At 37.4% G+C, this 24,145-nt stretch overlaps 2 protein-coding genes across 2 annotated transcripts; both read right to left on the minus strand.

The window, feature by feature from the left end:
- Positions 1-1,785: 1,785 nt before the first annotated feature.
- LOC123548072 (uncharacterized) lies at positions 1,786-8,421 on the minus strand. Its single transcript, XM_045335308.2, has 2 exons — positions 8,282-8,421; positions 1,786-6,383 (listed from the first exon to the last, which is right to left on the minus strand). Exon 2 carries the CDS (start codon positions 6,351-6,353, stop codon positions 4,479-4,481), a length of 1,875 nt encoding a protein of 624 aa, XP_045191243.2. The 5' UTR covers positions 6,354-6,383; positions 8,282-8,421; the 3' UTR covers positions 1,786-4,478.
- A 14,109-nt stretch (positions 8,422-22,530) lies between these two features.
- Positions 22,531-23,691, minus strand: LOC123548073 (uncharacterized). The gene is made up of 3 exons (XM_045335309.2): positions 23,535-23,691; positions 23,119-23,251; positions 22,531-22,670 (listed from the first exon to the last, which is right to left on the minus strand). The coding sequence occupies exons 1-3, from the start codon at positions 23,611-23,613 to the stop codon at positions 22,550-22,552; spliced, it is 333 nt and encodes a 110-aa protein (XP_045191244.2). The 5' UTR covers positions 23,614-23,691; the 3' UTR covers positions 22,531-22,549.
- Between the last annotated feature and the right edge of the window lie 454 nt (positions 23,692-24,145).

Below are 24,145 nucleotides of genomic sequence, written 5' to 3' on the forward strand. Positions count from 1 at the left end.
CCCACGAGATCAGTTAAAACAATTTCTGTGCGAATTTCTACTGTCCGTGACAAAGACAGATGGCTCCGAGTATGAGCCCACTACACCGAGTGGAGGTCTAATTGGTTCAGTTAACAGGTATTTAAGGTCGAAGAATGACCAGTATTCAGTTATATAAAGTGTTGAATTTGCAAAGTCCAGACAAGTGTTAAAAACTTAAAAACATGTTAAAATTCTAGGAAAAGGCAACAAGTCAAAAGCTGCAGATCCACTGGATGAAGAATTGATAGAAAAATTCCATGAATGTGATACCTTGGGTGACGAAAATCCAGAAGCACTTCTTCATTCCATGTCGATTATTTGTATCCTCCATTTTGGTATGAGAACAGGGCAAGACAAGAAGCTTATAATATTCGATGAGGTGATATTCAGTTGAAAGAGGCTCGTAGGGGAAGTATCTTATTTATGACACAGAGAGGTGAACTAAGACGAGGACTGAAACCAATGTGCGAAATACCTGGTATTTAAAACACTGTATAAAATTCATGAAAATATTGAACTGTTTCCCTAATAACGAAGGCATATCTCACTGTTTATTCATGGTATTTTAACGAAAAATGTATAATTAACTAATTAATAATATCACTGATCTTTTAAAATACATTGTTCAGGAATAAGTACGCTGTAGCAGATCAACAAAAAGACGCAGTACATTTATTAAAACATACTCAAGTAAGAGGCCTGATGAAAGATCCAGACAGTCCGGTTTTTCTTTCTGTGGCTAACAAGGCGCCAAAACATATTCAAGCTTGGTATATAAAAACAAGCCATGGTCATAAACAGGATCCATGGAACCATGAAGGCAATGAAAACTGCAGCCAGTATTGACTCAGACAAAAGAATTACTCCTTACAGGTATTAGTTGTGTAAAAATATAAAGTTTAACGAGAGGGCCATGAAGGCCCTGTATCGCTCACCTGACCTATTGACCTAAAGATCATAAAGATTAAAATTCTGACCAAGTTTCATTACGATATGGTCATAAATGTGGCCTCTAAAGTGTTAACTAGCTTTTCCTTTGACTTGACCTGGTGTTAACTAGCCTTTCCTTTGACATGACCCGGTGACCTAGTTTTTGACCACACATGACCAAGATTCGAACTTGACCTTAAGATCATCAAGATTAACATTCTAAATTTCATGAAGATACAGTCATAAATGTGGCCTCTAGAGTGTTGACAAGCTTTTCTTTTGATTTGACCTAGTGACCTAGTTTTTCAACCCACCTAACCCAGATTTGAATGTGAGCTAATGATCGTTATGATTAACATTCTGACCAACTTTCATTAAGATATGGTTATAAATGTGGCCTCTGGAGTGTTAACTAGCTTTTCCTTTGATTTGACCTGGTGACCTAGTTTTTCACCCTATCTGATCCAGATTTGAATCTGACCTATAAATCATCACTATTAGTATTCTGACTAAGTTTCATTAAGATATGGTCATAAATGTGGCCTCTGGAGTGTTAACTAGCTTTTCCTTTGATTTGACCTGGTGACCTAGTTTTTGATCCTACATGACCCAGATTCCAACTGGACCTTAAGATCATCAAGATTAACAATCTGACGACGTTTCATGAAGATACGGTCTCTGGAGTGTTAACTAGCTTTTCCTTTGATTTGACCTGGTGACCTAGTTTTTGACCCCACATGACCCAGACTTAAATTTGACCTAAAGATCGTTAGGATTAACATTCTGACTAAGTTTCATAAAGATACAGTCATAAATGTGGCCTCTAGAGTGTTAACAAGCTTTTCCTTTGATTTGACCTGGTGACCTCGTTTTTCACCCCATCTGATCCAGATTTGAATCTGACCTATAGATCATCACAATTAACATTCTGACAAAGTTTCATTAAGATATGGTCATAAATGTGGCCCGTGGAGTGTTAACTAGCTTTCCCTTTGATTTGACCTTGTGACCTAGTTTTTGATCCTACATGACCCAGATTCCAACTGGACCTTAAGATCATCAAGATTAACAATCTGACGACGTTTCATGAAGATACGGTCTCTGGAGTGTTAACTAGCTTTTCCTTTGACCTGGTGACCTAGTTTTCGATCCTACTTGATCCAAATTCAAACTGGACCTTAAGATCATCACGATTAACATTCTGACTAAGTTTCATGAAGATACAGTCATAAATGTGGCCTCTACAGTGTTAACAAGCTTTTCCTTTGATTTGACCTGGTGACCTAGTTTTCATAACCGAAATATGGAAAATCCTTTCATTCAAAATATTCTTTTTAGAGTTCGTGAACTATTTTTAAAAAAGTCTACCATATTTTGTTGGATTCCCAGTCATGTTGGTATTCATGGAAACGAGAATGCTGATACTGCAGCAAAGAAATCCCTTTCATTATTACAATCTAATTTGAAATTATCACATACCGATTTTAGGCCTAATATAAACAAATACATTTTATCTAAATGGCAACCGTCATGGAAGAATGCTTTATTCAATAAACTTCATGATATTAAAATAGAAAAAGTGGAAACTCCACAGGTCGCTCAACACAGTAAAAACGAAAATGTTGCAGGCTCGGTTTGATTGAGCCTGTTCATGGACGGTAGTGGAAATGCATGCTACCGTCCACGCCCTCTAGCCCCGGGTTGAGCAGAACTCAAAAAACAAAGATAAATATCAAACAGGGAATGCCACGTACCAAAATCGCAGCCTCCCCAAAACGAAACCTACAGCACGCAGACGTGCACACCACAAACACACACACATACACGCGCACACACACAAAGCCAACACATGAGGACAAAACGAACAAACAAAGGAACACAGTGGGGCACGGCCTTGGAACGGTCAGTGGCAAAAACACCACTGGGGAGCTTGAACCGGTTTATGGTGTGCACCCAACCTCACTCTTACCCCCACCATGTTCCAAAGACACGGGACAGTGTAAATAAAAGTAATCCACTCCAGGTGAATCTCTAACACACGTAATGGAAACAAAAAGGCATGGCATGTAAAACACAAAAATGCTCGTGTATAAATATATAAAAAGCAAACCTTTGGAACCAAAAACGTATGTACTCAATGCCTTTTCAGAAGACAGAGCAATAAGAGAAACACCCTTAAGGGCCCGACGAAACAGGCTAGAAGACAGATATCAAAACAGTTCACTCCTGGTAGGATTTAACAAGAGCTGTCTCCATAGGATGACACATGCCCCCGATGGCACTTTGAATGAATAGTTATGGCCGATGTTAGAGTTTAGGACCTTTGAGCTACGGACCTGGGTCTTGCGCGCGACACGTCATCTTACTGTGGTACACATTCATGCCCAATAATTTTAAAATCCATGCATGAATGACAAAGATATGGACCGGACACGCCCATCAATGCACTATCATGAAATATGACCTTTAACGTCTAAGTGTGACCTTGACCTTTGGGCTACGGACCTGGGTCTTGCGCGCGACACATTCATGCCAAGTTATTTGAAAATCCATCCATCGATGACAAAGATATGGACCGGACACGAAAATTGCGGAGAGACCGACATACTGACAGACCCACAGACGGTTCAAAAACTATATGCCTCCCTTCGGGGGCATAAAAACTGCTTATCATGGGAGTCCTCCCCCTCTTCCGTCAGACACAATCAAAGAGGGAAGCGTAGTGTCCAACTGTAAACTGGTTGAACATTAAACATGCGGTATGTCTCAAAACAGTTGGGTCGTAACCTCTTTTAATAAAACGTTTTATAATTTTACCAAATACATTTGGAAAATTACCATGACCCAAGATCTTACGAAGTTTGTAAACCACATCCCCATAAAAAACGGGTTTAGAAATACCTTCTCGCAGAAGTGTCTTTAAATTACTATTGAATTTTAAAACTAAATTAGAATTACGATAGTAAAATTTAGGAAAATATTTACGCAATTTGTAATAACGGTAGCCTTGCTGAAGAAGTTTACTTGTAATATATAGATTACGTTCATTGAAATGCTTGACATGACTACACGCTCTGGCAAACCGAATTAATTGAGAAATATATACCCCATAAGATGTAGCCTGAGGTACATTCCCAGTACATTAACAATTACACATGCTAAAAGTACAAAAAACAATTTAGAGTTGTGTTCATACGGCGATAAATGTAATGTATCATATATAATAAGGCATATCACTCAGTACATTGGTTAGCCAGAGAATAAGTATTGGCAAAACAATTTTGACATGAGAAAAAATAGTACTGAATAATATTACACAGCAAAACATACTGATTTTCAAGTCAAATATACTTTTACAATACAAATACGGAGATCTAACAGTTTTATGCATACATGAAACATTTTTTTAACAAAGAAAATGTCTTAATAAGACTAATCACTTTAGTATTTACTACTTATAATTTTATATCTAATAAACTGAACTGTATAATTCAATCTTTTGTTTTTAATTCTTTTGCATTGACCATTTATTGGTGTATAATGTTAAAAACACCCAGAACAGCTGAACTCTGCCTTGTAATGATTAGCCTGTCCATTGTCCTATTGCAGGTTATACCATTTGCCTTCTTTGGTATGGGTACCTTTTGAAGGAGAACTCCACTTTTTGACAGAATATGCAGCATGCCAAAGGATTCCAACACATATATGGCACCAGTGCTATCGACATGTATGCCAGTTGGTGACATAATGCTGTGTTTAAATATTTCCTTTCCGTTTGCCTGAAAGCAGTACAATGTATAGGATACCTGACAACACTGGAGAAAATATCTAGGAGAAGATGGAGTCATTTTTAAAGAAGAAATATGTTCAGCATCTAGAATTGATCTCGTTTTTCCTATGTGCTGTAGAATCTCTCCCTCGATTGTACGAATCTGGAGAAGCCATTTGTTATCATTAACCATCGAAACTAGCAAACGCTTAGCGTCAAGGGCATGAACTCCGTTTGGTGTATACTCAGTGATAAAATTTCTCATCCATTTTAACTCGGGTGATACAGCAATGAAAGCTATTCGATTGGCAGTAGGTAGGCATACAACCATGTATCGTTCATTTAGAGATGTCATGTGTCCAGGTAACTTAGATAGTTCGGCTGAGTCTCTGAAAGTTAAGTCTTCGTTCAATCGTATGAGCCGTGACCATTTACAGTCCGATATAACAATACTACCGTCAAACAGCGTTATAATGCCGTTTATAGAAGCTTTTTTACCATCCGATGTCGATAAAGTTACGTCTGATTTATGTATTAGTTTTACATTATTCTTTGGTTTACTCTCTGCTGACTTAAAAAGTGTTGCTTTAAAATCTCGGGTTGAAGTATCCCCTGATCCTCTGGTACTTGCATCGTGATGTTTATTGTGATTGTTAGAATAGTTAACTTCTGATTCAGCGTCGGCACTAGAATAATTTGTTTTGTCATTGTTTTTGCTTAAAGCAACTTTTGATGCCTCTAAGAAATTGTTCATGTTCGAATTTAAATTCACCCTGTGTATGTACGTTTTTGTATTGCTTAGTGTTCTACATTGCATGATAGGAAATGTATCCAAGGATACCAGTAATGACACAAATGCTGGAGACAGCTGCACTGAATGTGTAAAACGCTTTGTAGTAACCATAGGTTTACTTAACTGAGATTCCTGTAGCTGCTCTATAATGGACAGTATGCATCTAAAAAGATCAGCTTTAGAATTATCACTTGCTATCTTCTGAAGGATATCTTTACTTTCCTTCAGTGTTTGATGTGTCGTCCTTAATAACGTTTGCTGTCTACCGAGTTCTGTGACTTGTGTTTTTAAATTTCTATCGACTTCATTTAAAATCCGCATCTTACATTTGTTTAAGTGGATCATTATTCTATGTCTCGAGTTATCCATATGTCTAATAAACTCTTGCTTTTCTTTGTGACTTTTGTCTATAAACCCTTGGATTTGTCTTTCCTTCTCATTGCAATGGTGAACAATACATTCTAAGTCCGTATTGATTTGTTCATTAAATTTACATTTTGTGAGTTGTTCCCCGGCAGATTCAATATCAATAACTGATTTACAGTTCAGCCGCTGTGTGTTTAACAAACAGGTGCTGCATAGTAAATGACCGTGATCTGTACAGAAGAACTGTAGCTTCTTTTCAGGATGGTCTTTGCATATTTGAAACTGGTTTAAATCCCTTATTGTCTTTGAATCCATTTTCAAGTCCTCGATATTCAACAGAAGATGATATCTTGTTGCTTTACTACTACTGTGAATATCTGCACATGTTTTACATTGGGGCTCTTGACAGGTAACGCAGTGTTTAACAGCTCTTGTATCTTTACCGCGAAACTTGCACGGACCACAAAATTCCATTTTACATGCCTCGTATTATGTTTCCACCATCTGAATATATAAAATGAAAGGAAATGGTAGATAAGCAGTGAACAGAAGACAAGTAACGGAAACTGCAAACGCCAAAAATCCATGGTCGTGAACGGGAAAATATACTTTCCCATTTCAATCGCGTATTTCATACCTAAAAGACGCAGTTCAGTAAATGTGTTCTATTGATATTAAACAAGCGATAATCTATCTTCATTCGTGCACCTGTCACATTGTCTCAATATTCCATATTGCAGAGATGCTCCACATATTTTATGCTTTAGTCAACGTTACAGAAAAAACTTGCGTGAACTCCCCTAATGAACATCCGGTCTAGAGGTCACGGCAGTGTGCACATGTTAAGTGACATGTAAACAAACAAAAACAGAATGCAATATATTCACAGTTTTACGATAAGACTCGAAATGATGAATGAAATTCATCTTGTATATTATTTTGAATTTGAAATCATACATTGGTATACATCTATTCTGTTTATTTAATTCATTTTGCACATTTATGCTGCATATAAATATTTAAGCGTACACGTGTTGTAAAATGACGACGGACATACATTTTCACATCAGCCAATCAGAGTGTGTCTGTAATCTAGACCGGAACTTCACCAGGGAAGTTCAAGCAAGTTTTTTGTGTACCGTTGAAAACACTATAAACTACACGTAGTTTTTCTAAGATAAAAAGTATTGAAGAAATGTTACAGGTACACGACGGAAGATAAATTACCACTTGTTAATATCAATAGTACACATTTACTGAACTGCGTGTTTTAGGTATGAAATACGCGATTGAAATGGGTTAGTATATTTTCCCGTTCACGACCATGGTTCTTATATGATACCTAAGGGTAGGGTATAACATGTACAGAGGCATTTTCTTTCTGTTCTGGTGCCAGTGTCCTTGTGGGATTTAAGAACTACCTATCATAGAGTCCTCTAACGTGGCATCCAACTGTAAAAGGGCTGAACATCAAACATACGGTGTGTCTCAAAAATAGTTGGGTCATAACCTCTTTTAATACAACGTTTAATGACTACTAAATACCATTGGAAAATTGCCATGACCCAAACCCTAATTTGAGATCGTGTGATTTAAGTCATTAGGAGAAATGTTTGGGGCCACGGAATCGTAACTTATGGCCTTGAATATATGATGGAATAAACTGAGAAATCTATCTTGAGTAAAAAAGGGAGGGGGGGGGGGGGGAGCTTCTAGACGAAGATGGTCTTTAATGTGTTTATTTGAAAAACAATGTCATATTTGACTTGCTACTAAATATGTGACCGAGTTTAACTCAATTCATCGCGTATTTCCTGTGAACTCTAATTAAAAGCTGTCATAAAACTATTTACTATAGGCATAAATAATTCTTTTGTTAATTTTTATCGTATAAACAGTTTATTAATCGAAATGCCTTTAATCTAAATTATAAATTCCCGTATACCGATTGTTTTACAGCTGTAAAACGTCTGTGAAAGACCTGTATTTTGAAATTACAGCAGCTACAAAAGACCTGGAAGTAGAAATTGTTATATAAAATCTACAAGTGAAAATTTGAAATAACAATGACTGTAGTTACGAACAAAAATGCAAGTGTTTTACAGCTGTAAAATTGCGTACACACCCATTTATTCACATATTTGTACACAGAACATGCTGTGCAATCACAAATTATACAATCAAACCAAAGTTAAATGTTATCTGCAATAGATCTACTTGAGCGTTTTGTTTTAATTCTTGTCTGTGCCCACACATTCGCCTATCTTACATGAACACGTTATGTTAATATCTTAACAGATGTGTAATTAAGATTTGCACATAACCATAACCAGTAGATTTTATAATCGTCGTCTGTCTGGGTTTTTTTTTTGCAATAATAAAAACAAAGAGCATGTACTTACAGTTGCTAAAACCTGTAATCAACATCAGATAATGTACAAAATATTTTAAATATCCATTTGATAAGACACAATTTATAGTCGCTGTACAAATGGATATTTAAAATAAGACACAATTTAAAGTCGCTGTACAGAGTGTAAATATCGATCAAAACTGTACTGCAACGTGTAAAGATATTCTTTACCTTTAAGCCACCATGTATGGAACGCCGTGGCTGTCTTACATGGACATTTTTCAAGTTATTCATTCGTTTTAAGAATATATAGGTTCATTCGCTCATTATGTTAATTGGAAAATGCAATATATGGAACCGTTTCGCATTTATATGGAACCAAATTTTCATTATATGAATAGCAAACCATTATTACATAGATTTGATTTCCCTTTATTTGCATTCAAAATGTAATATATGGAACCGTCCTGTCTTTATATGGAACCAACTTTTCATTATATGATAGCAAAACATTATTATATAGATTTGCATACATTTTTACATTACTGTTTTTAGGTATGCTTTACATTTTTACATCAATGTTTATGCTTTACAGTTGGTGTTTGCAATTTGACTTCTTCTCGGCGATATATGACCATTTTGTGTCGATTCGCCGTAAAACCCAACTCACTCACTCACTCACTCACTTGATTTCCCTTTATCTATGTAATACAGTTTTGCTATCATATAATGAAAAGAAAATGATTTCATATAAAGACGGAACGGTTCCATATATTGCATTTTCCAATTTATATCATGTTTGTTTGTTTTTTTTTTGTTTTTTTGGGGGGGGGGGGGGGGTTTAACGCCGTTTTTCAACAGTATTTCAGTTATGTACGGCGGGCAGTTAACCTAACCAGTGTTCCTGGATTCTGTACCAGTACAAACCTGTTCTCCGCAAATAACTGCCAACTTCCCCACATGAATTATCAGAGTGGAGGACGAATGATTTCAGACACAATGTCTTTTATCAAATCGTCACGGAAAACATCCGCCCCGCCCGAGGTTCGAACTCGCGACCCCGCGAGCCGTAGACCAACGCTCTCCCTACTGAGCTAAGCGGGCGGGTAAATCAGCGAATTAACCTAATATTATATTCTTAAAACGAATGCATTTCTGGATATGTTTTGACAATGGCCTTTTTCCTAAAATAAGCTTTGATTTTGACCTTATATCTGCATATCACACTTGTGCAATTCATCCTGCATAGAGGCTTTACAAATCAAATAACTTGGTATGTCATTCCTACAGCACGAAACTATTCAATTTGCCAAAGGATATGTGAATGGTTCTCTGGCTAAAAGTTATATTTTTTCTCTTGAATTTCACTTGCTGTATATTTCAAAAGATCACCGTCAATTGCAACAAAACCTTTTTGTTATGCTTTCTCTCAGATAAATTATGGTGAGCCATTGAAGAAGACCATGGAATGCATCTGCATCGTCTTTCACTTCAATATTGTGTTGCCGGACCGCCTGTCCTCCCTTGAGGACTGCCACCTTTAAAAATTGGCCGGCCTTCAGGGCAAAAGAAGGTTTCTTGAGTACATGCATTTTTGGTTCTTAAAGGTTGCTTTTTATATAATTATACAGGTCCAGAGCATTATTTTGTTTTACATGCCATGCCTTCTATTTCCAGTGCCTCTGTTAAGAGATTCACCTGGCGGGGATTACATTTACAAATGTATTTACACTGGCTCGTGACTTTGGAACATGGTGGGGCTAAGAGTGAGGTTGGGTGCGTACCATAAACCGGTTTAAGCTCCCGAATGGTGTTTTTGCAACTGACCGTTCCAAAGCGTTCCCCTCCTGTGTTCATTTATTTGTTCGTTTTGTCATCGTTTGCTTTGTATGCGAGTGTGTGTGTTGGTAGTGTGCACATCTGCGTCTTGTGAGTTTCGTTTAGGGGAGACTGCGTTTTTGGAACGTGGCATTCCCTTTGGATATTTATCTGTGTTTTTATGCCCCCGAAGGTGGGCATATTAAAATCGCACTGTCCGTCCGTCCGTGTAAAGTCTTCCCGGGCTGTAACTCTGCCATCCATGAAGGGATTTTGAAATAACTTTGCCTAAATGTTCCCCATATTGAGACGACGTGTCATGTGCAAGATCCAGAACCCTAGCTCTAAGGTCAAGGTCACACTTAGAGGTTAAATGTTAAGAGGGTCTGTTTCTTGTCCGGTCCATAACTGCAATAGATGAAGGGATTTTAAAATTACCTGGCATAAATGCTCGGGGACATTTTTCAAAATGCTCGGGGGCATTTGTCACTATAGTGAACGCTCTTGTTCCTTGTATGTTGTTGGTCCAGTTGAAGACAATAGGGCATTGAATTAAGCAGCTACGTTATTAATAGCTTTCATACGTGTGTCAAATATATTGTGTGTAATAAAATCCCCAATACCTGCTGAGTTTTCACCTGTAATTGATCTTAGTTAGAGCATGACTTCCCAAAATCCTAAGTTTTTCTCTTACTTGGCTCGCACGCTGAAGACCAAGTTTTCGCAACTGAACTCTCCAAAACAACAGTCACTTGTAACAGAACTACTTACTTCATCTACATGAAACCTTCTAAAAACATAATCACTGAATCGCTATCCTTCTGACTGAGAAAAAAACCTTGTCCGTAATGCCCCTTGCAGCATGTACATTGCAGAGCGGCACTCTTCAGAAGCTATTTGACATCATCTGCACTTTCAGGGTTTATTTTATCTTCTTTGAAACTACAATGTTCTGCATGTCTCCAAGTTCACCTTTGACCACAAATGTGAAACAGTACATACATTGAATATATAATGTCATCAGCACTGTACTTTTCCATCTTACTAGGCCTTCTTCCAACATAAACAAGTGCCAGTCTTCTTTAGCAGGATTGAAACATTATGGTTAAAGTTTCCTAAATTCCTAAAATCGTTGTCTTTATTTCTCGAGGCTGAATCATTTTCTGAGTCGTGGGGCTAATTCGTATATTGAGTATACAAAACGTTGTTCCAGGTTCGACCTTTTAATCACATATAAACAGGACGTGACTTCAGCGTCACACATATATAAGCAGAAAACACAAGACGCCAGGCGACGTCGAGGCGAATTTATGACATTTTCCGGGCCGCCAAATGCTAAAGTAAATAAATTCAAACATATTATTTGCACGAGTTGAGTTGAGATGGGTTTTACGGCGAATCGACACAAAATGGTCATATATCGCCGAGAAAAAGTCATATTGTAAACGCAAACTGTAAAGCATAATCATTGATGTAAAAATGTAAAGCATACCTAAAAACATTCATGTAAAAATGTAAAGAACACTATGAATAATGTAAAACTTATCTAAAAACATCCATGTAAAAATGTAAAGAACACTATGAATAATGTAAAACTTATCTAAAAACATCCGTGTAAAAATGTAAAGCATAATTTTTTATCTAAAATCAGTTATGTAAAAATGAGTGTCTGTTTACATATCAGCTGCAAACAATAATATTGCAAGATGTAAATAAAAATATGAAATGTTAGATTTTTTGATATACTCCTATCTGCTTTAGAAACGATAAAATATTTCCGAGTGAAACGTTTTCAAATAACTCTTTCAAAGATTGAACGTCATAATATGTACTGCGTTGTGTAGCAAAGTCCACACAGTCGATTAAAATATGTTTAATAGTTAGCGGTGTTTGACATGGTACACATTCGGGTTGATCCTCTTTATTCAAAAGATAAGAATGAGTCAAACGGGTATGACCTATTCGACAGCGAGAAAGAACAACTTCCTCCCTGCGAACAGATCTGTTCCCTTGGTGCCATTCCCCTAGAATAAGTTTGATATCATGAAGTTAATTGAATGAATCATTGTTCCATGACGATTGCCATTTAGATAAAATGTATTTGTTTATATTATATGCACGAGAATATCCATAATAACTCGATGAGTAAGTGAAAAGGTACACGTACTATAATCACACCAGTTAACAGTCATTTCACTTGTCCCGGTTTTATCACTCGGTATGAATTATTTCCAGCGGGTACAGTTTTACAATAGGAAGACTTTAGTGCTAGTCCTAAACCGTGCCGCTCTCGTCAGTCCATCGTTAATGGTTATAAAATAGAAAAAAAGGGAAACTCCACAGGTCGCTCAACACGACAAAAACGAAAATATCGCAGGCTCGGTTTGATTAAGCCTGTTCATGGACGGTAGTGGAAATGCATGCTAGACGGTAGTGGAAATGCATGCTACCGCCCACGCCCTCTAGCCCCGGGTTGAACAGAACTCTAGCCCCGGGTTGAACAGAATTCAACATTTACACATGCTACAAATACAAAAATAATTTAGAGACATCCACAGATGTGTTCATACGGCGGTGCACATGGAACATTCAATGATGCATACAAGTTCGTTAACTATGGCCAAGTTCCACGTGAGACGTGTTTTAAAATCATCGTGAACTTGGACAACATCACAAACACGTATCGTCTTTGAGTTGGATCCACTACTTCAGTGATACTCCCTCAGGGCCGTCAAGTAACTGTTTACAGAGCCTCGTTACCACCAGAAACAGTTACCTTGAATCTGACATTCCTATCTGCATCTACGGCCAGAGACAGATTAGTATAATCTCAAACAGGCATAAAAGTGGCTTTTGACGTTACATTTTCCCGCTTTTTAGCTTACGTTATAAACACTGGGGACATCGAATACGAACATATAAAGGTCAATATGAGTATCTTATACAAATAAATCTTAAATAATTTTATAAATGTTAAAATTGTATGTATTTGATTCTTTTCCACTAGTACCTGTAAATATAAACAAGGGTCGTTGGTATTTAATAAAATGTAGATACCCTATTATCTCTGGTCGATATTATTTTAAGGCCCTGACTCAAAGGTATATTTTAGCAAATAACATATGCCTTAAAAAACCACCACTTTGTTGATTCGCGCAGTTTATTGCCATCTTTTTTTTTCAGACTACACTTTAAGATAAAAACTTCGACTAAAAAAGAGTTGAACATTTGATAAATAAAGCGCATGAAGTGCTCCAGATGTAACACTGATTGACTACGTAAGCAGGGGCCGTTGAGTCTCGTTTTACTGTCCTGTTTTCAGGGCCATCCATGAAGGGATTTTAAAATAACTCGGCATAAATGTTTACCATAATGAGACGAATTGTCATGCGTAAGACCCAGACCTCTAGCTCCAAGGTCAAGGTCAGACTTAGAAGTCAAAGGTTAACAGGGTCTGTTTAATGCCCGGTTCATAACTCTATCATTCATCAAGGAATTTTAAAATTACTTGGTATAAATGTTTCTCATAATGAGACGACGTGTAATGCGCAAAATCCAGACTCCTAGGTCACACTTAGATGTTAAAGGTTAACATGGCCTGTTTCTTGTCTGGTCCGTAACTGCCATCGATGAGGGGATTTTACAATTACTTGGCATAAATGCTTGGGGGGCATTTGTCACATTAGTGACAGCTCTTGTTTCTTGTATGTTCTTGATCCAGTTGAAGGCAATAGGTCGTTGGATTCAGCAGCTACATTATTAATAGCTTCGTACAAGTGTCAAATCTGTTGCGGGTAATAAAATCACAAATACTTTTTTCACCTGTAATTGAGTTGGGTTTTACGGCGAATCGGTACATACATTGAAGAATATCATCAGCACTATACTCCCCCATTACTAGGCCTTCTTCTTACATAAAAAAAGTGCCAGTCTTCTTTAGCAGGATTTTAACGTAATGGTTAAGGTTTCCTAAATTCCTAAATTAATCGATGACTTTATTTCTTAATACCCCAGTCACACATACGGCGCGGAAAGCTACGTCTAGCCACGGATAAAAACGTAGTAATCCTTATCGACCCGTATTAAAACGTACCTGAGACGTACCTTAATGTAGTAAGCCGTATCAGTTCGTACCAATTTGTACGGCTCAGGTACGGATCGATACGGGTTACTACGTTTCTATCCGTAGCTCGATGTAGCTATTTGCGCCGTATGTGTGACTGTGGTATAAGGCTGAATCATTTTCTGAGTATCGTGGGGCTAATTCGAATAATGAGTATACAACAACGTTGTTCCAGGTTCGACCTTTTAATCACATATAAACAGGCCGTGACGTCAACGTCACATATACATTTGCAGAAAACACAAGATGCCAGACGACGTGATGTCCTGACTCAAAGGGATATTCGAGGAAATCACATATGCCTTGAAGGACCACCACTTTATTGATTCGCGTAAAGTTTATTGCCATCATTTTTTTGGACCACACTTTAAGATAAAAACTTCTACTAAAATGTGAGTTGAACAAAGCGTATGAAGTGGCCCGGATGTAACACTGATTGACTACGACAGCAGGGACCGTTGAGTCTCATTTTCCTGACCTGTTTTCTGCAATACATTCTAGACTACCTACCATTTTGTAATACTTGTACGGTTTCCATCAAATCAATGCCTGCTATAGATTAGAAACAATGTTTGAGGTAGGTGATACATTTTAATGATAAAAATTTTCATACAAACTGATGACATTTCTATCACTAAGATTTCATATTATCAACTGGTCGCTTACAGCTCTGAAAAGAAAAAGAAACAACAAACTATGAATATGTCATGTACTGTGTAATTATATATGACATGATTGCGATTCATCTGTTACTTGAACCAATTTCACTGAACATCCGTCGTCGTCGGCCACTATTTTACAACCAGGTGGAGGAGCTATCGGACCAGCATGTATGCCATAACAGGAACAGAATACGATCTCGTAAGTAAACACATAAAATACGTGACGATTAGTTTAAACATATTTATTTTGAAAATAACAAATTAGAATTTTACAAATATACATATATTACAGAAGTACGAAATGGGTTAGAACGAAAGAAAACTTATATAGTTCCTCTCCATCATGATTATTATTTTAACCAAAATGCAACTCCTTGTATAATATAGTCGGCCTCGTGCTGTCAACTGCCAGCACAAAACCAGTCTGCAAGAATGCAATAACAAGAATAATTTTGTAATGATAAAACAAGCCCCAATCTGAACCGCAGTTGGATTGTATGTGTTGTTCCGAGGGAAATGTAATTTTATAAAAGAAATAATGAAATATTTTGATACCAAACGTAAACGTCTTTCTTCCTACAATTTGTACAATACACAATTTACTTAAAATTTTAAAATAATACAATGCAATATAAATATTTGTTTACCCGCAACAGGAGAGAATAAGCGATGTGTGACCAGTTCCGCTTGAACATGTACATTTCTCACACTTATCTTGTAGAAGAAGTTCTCCTCCAGCAGGTTTGGGGCCGTGCAAAATTCTTTTCTAAAAGTTAAAAAATGTTTTGACTAACTAGCTTCAGACAGATTCAGTAAGACCCGTTATATTAAAGCTTAATTAAATGTTACGGACGTAACGACTTCCTTATGAAATCTTTGAAACAGGAAAAAGATTTAACCCAAACCAAACATGTGACAGGCGTGCAATTCAAAATGTATGCGAGCATGTCAAGCAAAATAAACGTATACACTTACGTATTGCATGTGAACGACAGTACCCTGTTGCTGTATAAAAGACACAAACAAAAATACATACAAATAATAAACTTCTCATTTTCTATGTCCTCAAAATTAAAATATGGTCTTTTTAATCCGTATTTCATATAAACAGTGTCATTCTTGTTGAACTACGTCATTAAAGTACTAGTAACTGATAATATGTGTATTCTTCACTGTAAAGACCAAAAAATGCATCTGCATCGTCTTTCACTTCAATATTGTGTTGTCGGACCGCCTGTCCCCAAATGGGAACTGCGACCTTTAAAAACTGGCCGGTCTTAAGAGCAAGGTTTCTTGAGTACATGTTTCTTTTGGGGGGTTTAAATAATTATACAGTTGCATTTTTGTGTTTTACATGCCGCGCCTTCTGTTTCCATTGCGTCTGTTTAGAGGTTCACCTGACGGGATTTACATTTATTTACACTGTCCCGTGACTTTGGAACATGGTGGGGTAAGAGTGAGATTGGGTCGAGTGCGCACCATATACCCATTTAAGCTTCCCAGTGATGTTTTTGCCACTGACCGTTCCAAAACGGTGCCTTACTGTGTTCCTGTATTTGTTCGTTTTGTCCGCATGTGCTTCGTATGTGCGTGTGTTTGTTGGTAGTATGCACATCTTCGTGTTGGTAGGCTACGATTTTGAAACTAGGCATTCCCTGTTAGATATTCATCCTTGTTTCTATGTCCCCAAAGGCGGACATATTAAAATCGCACTGGCCCCATGTGATTCTGGGACGATCTGTGTATGAAAAGAATTGGAACCACTGCCTTACCCTTGCATGATCGTAAGAGGCGACTAATAGGGGTCTTAACACTTGGTTTTGCAGTAACTCTGTGATTCCAGCAGGTATGCAAATTTTGATTCCATACCTCATGTTTTAATTTCGATGTAAATGAGATGTGGAACCAAAATTTGTAGTACTGTTTGGCGCCATACAACCTATACTGTGTTGGTGCGCCGTAAAACCCAAATAAATAAATAAAATCGCACTGTCCGTCCGTGCGTGCGTCAATACGTCCGTGTAATTTCTTGTCCAGGCTGTAACTACCATCCATAAAGGGATTTGAAATAACTTGGCAAATGTTCCTCATAATGAGACGACGTGTCATGCGAAAGATCCAGACCCCTACCTCTAAGGTCAATATCACACTGAGAGGTTAAAGGTTAAGACGGTCTGTTTCTTATACGGTCCATAACTGCAACCGATGAAGAGTTTTTATAATTACTTGACAATTGTCAATAATTGGGGAAAAAACAAAAGAAGACAATAGTTCATTGAATTCAGCAGCTACGTGTGTCAAATATGTTGTGGGTAATACAATCCCCAATACTTGTTGAGTTTTGACCTGTCATCCCAAAATCCTAACTTTTTCTCTTACTTGGCTCTCATGCTGAAGACCCAAGTTTTCGCACTTGAACTCTCCCAAACACCATCAGTAACCTGTCACTTGTAACAGAACTACTTACTTCATCTGCATGAAACCTCCTCAAAACATAGTCACTGAATCGCTTTCCTGACTGAAAAAACCCTTGTCCCCAATGCCCCTTGCAGCATGTACATTGCTTGCAGAGAAGCTGTTTTTACATCATCTGCACATACAGTGTTTATTTTATCTTCTTTGAAACTTCAATGTTTTGCATGTCTCCAAAGTTCACCTTTGACGAAAAATGTGAAACAGTACGTACATTGAAGAAAGTTACCAGCACTATAATTTTCCCCATTACTAGGCATTCTTCCAGCAAGAAGTGCCAGTCTTCTTAAGGACTGAAATATTATGGTTAAAGTTTACTAAATTCCTAAATTTATCTATGACTTTATTTCTTAAGGCTGAATCATTTTCTGACAGTGACGTGGGGCTAATTCGTATAATGAGTATACAACAATGTTGTTCGAGGTTCGATCTTTAAATCGCATATAAACAGGACGTGACGTCAACGTCACATATATTATGTAGAAAACACAACACGCAAGATAATGTGATGCGACGTCGCAGCAAATTCATGACATTCTCCAGACCGCCAAATGCTAAAGTAAATAATTTCAAGACCGCCTCGGTGGCCTAGTGGTAGAGGGCCCGCTTCGAGTGCGGGAGGTCGTGGGTTCGATCCTTGGTTGCGTCATACCAAGACGTAAAAATGGTACTAGTAGATTCCGCGTGAGACGTATTTTAAACTCTTCGTGAACTTGGACAACATCACCAACACGTACCGTCTGTAAGTTGGATCCGCTATTTCGATCATACTCCCTTGGGGACGTTAAGCGTTACCACCAGAAACAGTTACACTTTAAATCTGACATTCCTATTTGCATCTACATCCAGAGACCAATTATTTTTATCTGAAACAGGCATAATAGTGGCGTTTGCCGTTACTTCTTTTCCTGCCCTTAAAGCTGACGCTATAAACACTGGGATATTTGCAGAAAACACAAGACGTAAGACTACGTAATGGGACGTCGCGACAAATTCATGACATTCTCCATGCTGCCCAATACTAAAGTAAATAAATTGGGGGAGACTATTGTTTTTGCCCTGTCCGTCCGTCCGTCCGTCAAATTCACAGGGGTCTGAACATGGCAGTAATTTGAGAACCACTCGACCCAGAATGTTGAAACTTCATATGATAATTGTTCATGCAGTGGAGATAATTTTGGGGGGTCACTATCAAAGGTCAAGGTCACAGGGGCTTGAACATGGAAAACCATTTCCGGTAAGTAACTTAAGAACCACTTGACCCAGAATGTTGAAACTTCATAGGATGATTTGTCGTGCAGAATAGATGACCCCTTTTGATTTTGGGGTCACTCTGTTAAAGGTCAAGGTCACAGGGGCCTGAACATGAAAATCCAATTTTTGATCAATAACTTGAGGACCACTTGACCCAAAATGTGTAAACTTCATAGGATGATTGGACATGCAGAGTAGATGACCCCTGTTGCATTTGGGATCACTTGATCAATGGTCAATATCACAGGGGCCTGAACATGGACAACAATTTCTGGTCATTAACTGGAGAACCACCTGACCCAAGATGTTGAAACTTCATCGGATGATTGATCATGCAGAGGAGATTATCCCTATCGATTTTATGGTCACTCTATTGAAGGTCAAGGTCACAGGGGCCTGACATGGAAAACCATTTCCGGTTAGTAATTTTAGAACCACTTGCTCCAGAATGTTGAAATTTCATACGATGATTGGTCGTGCAAAGGAGATGACCCCTACCGATTTTGGGGTCACTCTGTTAAAGGTCAATGTCACAGGGGCCTGAATATGGAAAACCATTTCCGGTTAGTAAATTTAGAACCACTTGACCCAGAATTTGAAACTTCATAGGATGATTGGACATGCAAGTAGATGACCCCTGTTGCTTTTGGAGTCACTATTAAAGGTCAAGGTCGCAACGGATAGAAAATAGAAGTCCGCTCGCTTAGCTCAGTATGGAGAGCGTTGGTCTACGGATCGCGGTGTCGTGAGTTCGATTCCCGGGCGGGGCGTATGTTCTCCGTGACGTTTGAGAAAAGACATTTTGTCTGAACTCATTCGTCCTCCACCTCTGATAATTCATGCGGAGAAGTTGGCAGTTACTTGCGGAGAACAGGTTTGTACTGGTACAGAACACTGGTTAGGTGTCCGCCGTTTCATGACTGAACTACTGTTGAAAAACGGTGTTAAACCCAAAACAAAACAAAAAAAGAAAATGAAAATCCATTTCCGGTTAATAACTTAAGAACCATTTGACCTAGAACCTTCAAACTTCATAGGGTGATAGGAATTACATAGTAGTACTATGTGACCCCTTTTGTTTTGGGATCACACCATAAAATGTCAAGGTAACAGGGGGCTGAACATAGAAATCTCTTTCCAATCAATAACTTGAAAACCACTTGATCCAGAAATTTAAAATTTAATAGGATGATTGGACATGCAGTTAAATGACCCCTAATGATTTTGGGGTCACTTGATCAAAGGTCACAGAGACCTGAACATGGAAAACCATATCCAGTTCATAACTTGAGAACCACTACGCCCAGAATGTTGAAACTTAGCGGAATGATTGGCATGCCAAGTAGATGATCCCTATTGCAGCTAACCATCAGTGTCTCTTTGACTTTCACTTCTGTCCACTGTTGACTTATTGCATATACGACTATGCATTCGGGGAGACATGCGCTTTTTTACAAAAGCATCTTTTAGTTCAAACATATGCACGAGAATATCCATAATAACTCGATGAGTAAGTGAAAAGGTACACATACTACAAGCACAAAAGTTTACAGTAAATTTTAAATAATTTTATAAATGTTGAAATTATTTGTATTTGGTTCTTTTCCACTAGTAACTACATGTAAACAAGGGGCGTTGGTATTTAATAAAATGTAGATACCATATAATCTCTAGTCGGTATAATTTTAAGGTCCTGACTCGGAGTGATATTCGAGCAAATCACATATGGCTTGAACGAAGGGCCACCATTGTATTTATTCGCGTAGTTTATTGCCATCTTTTTTCGGACCATTTTTAAGATAAAAGCATCGATTAAACAAACATGATCCAGAAAAAAAAGCGTATGAACTGGTCCAGATGTAACACTGATTGACTCCAAAAGCAGAGGGCCCTGGAGTCGATTTACTATCCTGTTTTCTGGACCATCCATGAAGGGATTTTTAAATAACTTTGCATAAATGTTTACCATAATGAGACAATTTATCATGCGTAACAACCTCTACCTCTACCTCCAAGGTCAAGGTCAGACTTAGAAGTCAAAGGTTAACAGGGTCTGTTTAATGTCCGGTTTATAACTCTGCCATTCTTCAAGGGATTTAAAATCATTTGGCATAAATATGTACCATAATGAGACGATTTGTCATGCGTAACACCCTGACCCCTAGCCCCATGGTCAAGGTCAGACTTAGAAGTCAAAGTTTAACAGGGTCTGTTTAATGCCCGGTTCATAACTCTGCCATTCTGCCATTGGATTTTGAAATAACTTGGTATAAATCTTTCCCATAATGAGACGATGTGTAATGCGCAAAATCCAGACTCCTAGCTCTAACGTAAAGGTCACACTTAGATGTTAAAGGTTAACATGACCTTTTCTTGTTCGGTCCATAACTCTGCCATCGGCGGAGGGATTTTACAATTACTCGGTATAATTGTTCGGGGACATTTGTCAAAATGCTTCGGGGCATTTATCACTAATAATGACAGCTCTTGTTTCTTGTTTCTTGTATGTTCTAGATCCAATTGAAGACAATAGGTCGTTGGATTCAGCAGTTCCGTTATTAATAGCTTTCGTACGTGTGACAAATCTGTTGTGGGTAATAAAATCACAAATTCTTGCCAGTAATTAATCTTAGTTAAAGCCTGACTCTTCCCAAAATCCTACTTTTTTCCCTACTTTGCTCACACGCTGAAGACTAAAGTTTTCGCAGTTGATCTCTCCCAAACAAGAACAGTAACCTATCACTTGTAACATAACTACTTGCTTCATCTACATGAAACCTCCTCATAGTCACTGAATCGCTGTCCCGAGTGAGAAAACTGTCCCCAATGCCCATCATGTACATTGCAGAGCGGACACACTTTTTAAAAGCTGTTTTGACATCATCTGCACAGTCAGGGCTTATTTTATCGTCTTTGAAACTACAATGTTCTTTTTTCTCCAAAGTCTACCTTTGACGAAAAATATGTAACAGTACTTACATAAGGAAAGTCATCAGCGCTATACTGTTCCCCATCACTAGGCCTTCTTCTTGCATAAAAAAATGGCCAGTCTTCTTTAGCAGGATTGAAACATTATGGTTAAGGTTTCCTAAATTCCTAAATTAATCGATGACGTATAAACAGGACGTGACGTCAACGTCACATATATTTGCAGAAAACAGAAGACGCCAGACAACATCATGCGACGTGATGTCCTAACTCAACGGATTATTTAAGAAAATCACATATGCCTTGAAGGAACACCACTTTATTTATTCGCGTAAAGTTTATTGCCATCATTTTTGGATCATACTTTTAAGATTAAAAGCTCTACTAAAAAGTGAGTTGAACAAAGAGTATGAAGTGGTACGAATGTAACACCGATTGACTACGACACCAGTGACTGTTGAGTCTCGTTTTACTGACCTGTTTTCTGCAATACATTCTAGACTACCTACCATTTTGTAATACTTGTACGGTTTCTATCAAATCAAAAGATCTAACACTTCTTATTTTTATTTACATCTTGCAATATTATTATGTTTGCAGCTGATATTTTAACACACACGTACATACATTTTTACATTACTGTTTTTAGATATGCTTTACATTTTTACATGGATGCTTTTAGATATGTTTTACATTATTCATAGTGTTCTTTACATTTTTACATGGATGTTTTTAGGTATGCTTTACATTTTTACATCAATGTTTAGGCTTTACAGTTGGCGTTTGCAATATGACTTCTTCTCGGCGATATATGACCATTTTGTGTCGATTCGCCGTAAAACCGAACTCACTCACTCACTCACTCATTCTATCAAATCAATGCCTGTTTTAAATTAGTACCAATGTTTGAGGTAGGTGATAAAAATTTTCATACAAACATAAACTGATGCCATTTCTATCATTTTAAGATTCCATATCAACTGGTCGCTTACAGCTTTGAGTAGAAAAAGAGTCAATGGATGACACAACAAAAACTATGAATATATCATGCACTGTGTAATTATATATGACATGATTGCGATTCATCTGTTACTTGAACCAATTTCACTGAACATCCGTCGTCGTCGGCCACTATTTTACAACCAGGTGGAGGAGCTATCGGACCAGCATGTATGCCATAACTGGAATAGAGTACGAACTCGTAAATAAACACATAAAATACGTGATGATTAGTTTAATACATATTTATTTCGAAAATAACAATCAGAATTTTACAAATATACATATATTACAAAAGGGGTTAGAATGAAAGAAACCTTATATAGTTCCTCTCCATCATGATTATCATTTTAACCAAAATGCAATTCCTTGTTTATATATAGTCGGCCTCGTGCTGTCAACTGCCAGCACAAAACCAGTCTGCAAGAATGCAATAACAAGAATAATTTTGTAATGATAAAACAAGCCCAGATCTGAACCGCAGTTGGATTGTATGTGTTATTCCGATGAAAGTGTAATTTTATAATGAAAAAAATGAAACAGTCAACGTCTTTCTTCCTACAGTTTGTACAACACACAATTTACTTATAATTTTAAAGATAATACAATACACTATAAATATTTGTTTACCCGCAACAGGAGAGAATAAGCGATGTATGACTAGTTCCACTTGAACATGTACATTTCTCACACTTATCTTGTAGAAGAAGTTCTCCTCCAGCAGGTATGGTTACGCCATTTGGGGCCGTGCAAAATTCTTTATCTAAAAGTTAAAAAATGTTTTGAATAAGTAGCTTCAGACAGATTCAGTAAGACCCGTTATATTAAAGCTTAATAGAGCTAACTGAATGTTATGGACGTAACTTCGTTATGAAATATTTGAAACAGGAAAAAGAAATTAGTTCAAAGTGAACATATGTGATATTTTTTGGAAAGTTTGAAACTCAATTGGAAAACCTTCAAAATTTAACTCAAACCAAACATGTGACAGGAGTGCAATTTAAATTTATGCGAGCATGTCAAGCGAAATAAACGTATACACTTACGTATTACATGTGAACGACAGTACCCTGTTGCTGTATACCAGACGCAAACAAAAATACATACAAATAATAAACTTCTCATTTTCTATGTCTTCAAAATTAAAATATGGTCTTTTTAATCCGTATTTCATATAAACAGTGTCATTCTTATTGAACTTCGTCATTAAAGTACTAGCAACTGATAAGAGTTTATTGTCATAATTTCTATTTCAGTTCTTAGGGATCATTGAGTCCATTTAATGTATGTGTATAATAGCATGCCTCTTAAACTGTTGCTAACGGCGATGGGTGTCACGCTTTTCATATTCCTTAGATGACGTCACAGTACCGTGTTGTGAACAAAATGGCCAGGAAGCTGATTTTATTCTTAAATGCATCAAAATGTGTGCAGTTCATAATAAAACCTTGTTTACAAATAGAGAGGAAATATAATGTAAATATAAGAAATGAATTGTCGGGGCGGGCTATCGGAGCTAATGCGAAATGAACGATAGAATAGCATCGGCAAATTAAACATGAATAGCGCGATTCATGGATTTGCCAATCCTATCGAAGATAAAATTCTTAAGTGTTGAAAAATCTGCGTCACTTCCAGTAATGTAGTGGCATACTGC

This window comes from Mercenaria mercenaria, chromosome 9 (genome assembly GCF_021730395.1).
Source record: "Mercenaria mercenaria strain notata chromosome 9, MADL_Memer_1, whole genome shotgun sequence".
Taxonomy (NCBI): Eukaryota; Metazoa; Mollusca; class Bivalvia; order Venerida; family Veneridae; genus Mercenaria; species Mercenaria mercenaria.

Excerpts from the sequence above, each read along its gene's own strand:
- LOC123548073 (XM_045335309.2), bottom strand. The coding sequence starts at position 23,613 with ATGAGAAGTTTATTATTTGTATGTATTTTTGTTTGCGTCTGGTATACA. Across the intron at positions 23,252-23,534 it reads CTGTCGTTCACATGTAATAC|ATAAAGAATTTTGCACGGCC; the intron begins GTAAGTGTATAC and ends TTTAACTTTTAG. Across the intron at positions 22,671-23,118 it reads CTTATTCTCTCCTGTTGCGG|TTATGGCATACATGCTGGTC; the intron begins GTAAACAAATAT and ends ACTCTATTCCAG.
- LOC123548072 (XM_045335308.2), bottom strand. The coding sequence starts at position 6,353 with ATGGAATTTTGTGGTCCGTGCAAGTTTCGCGGTAAAGATACAAGAGCT.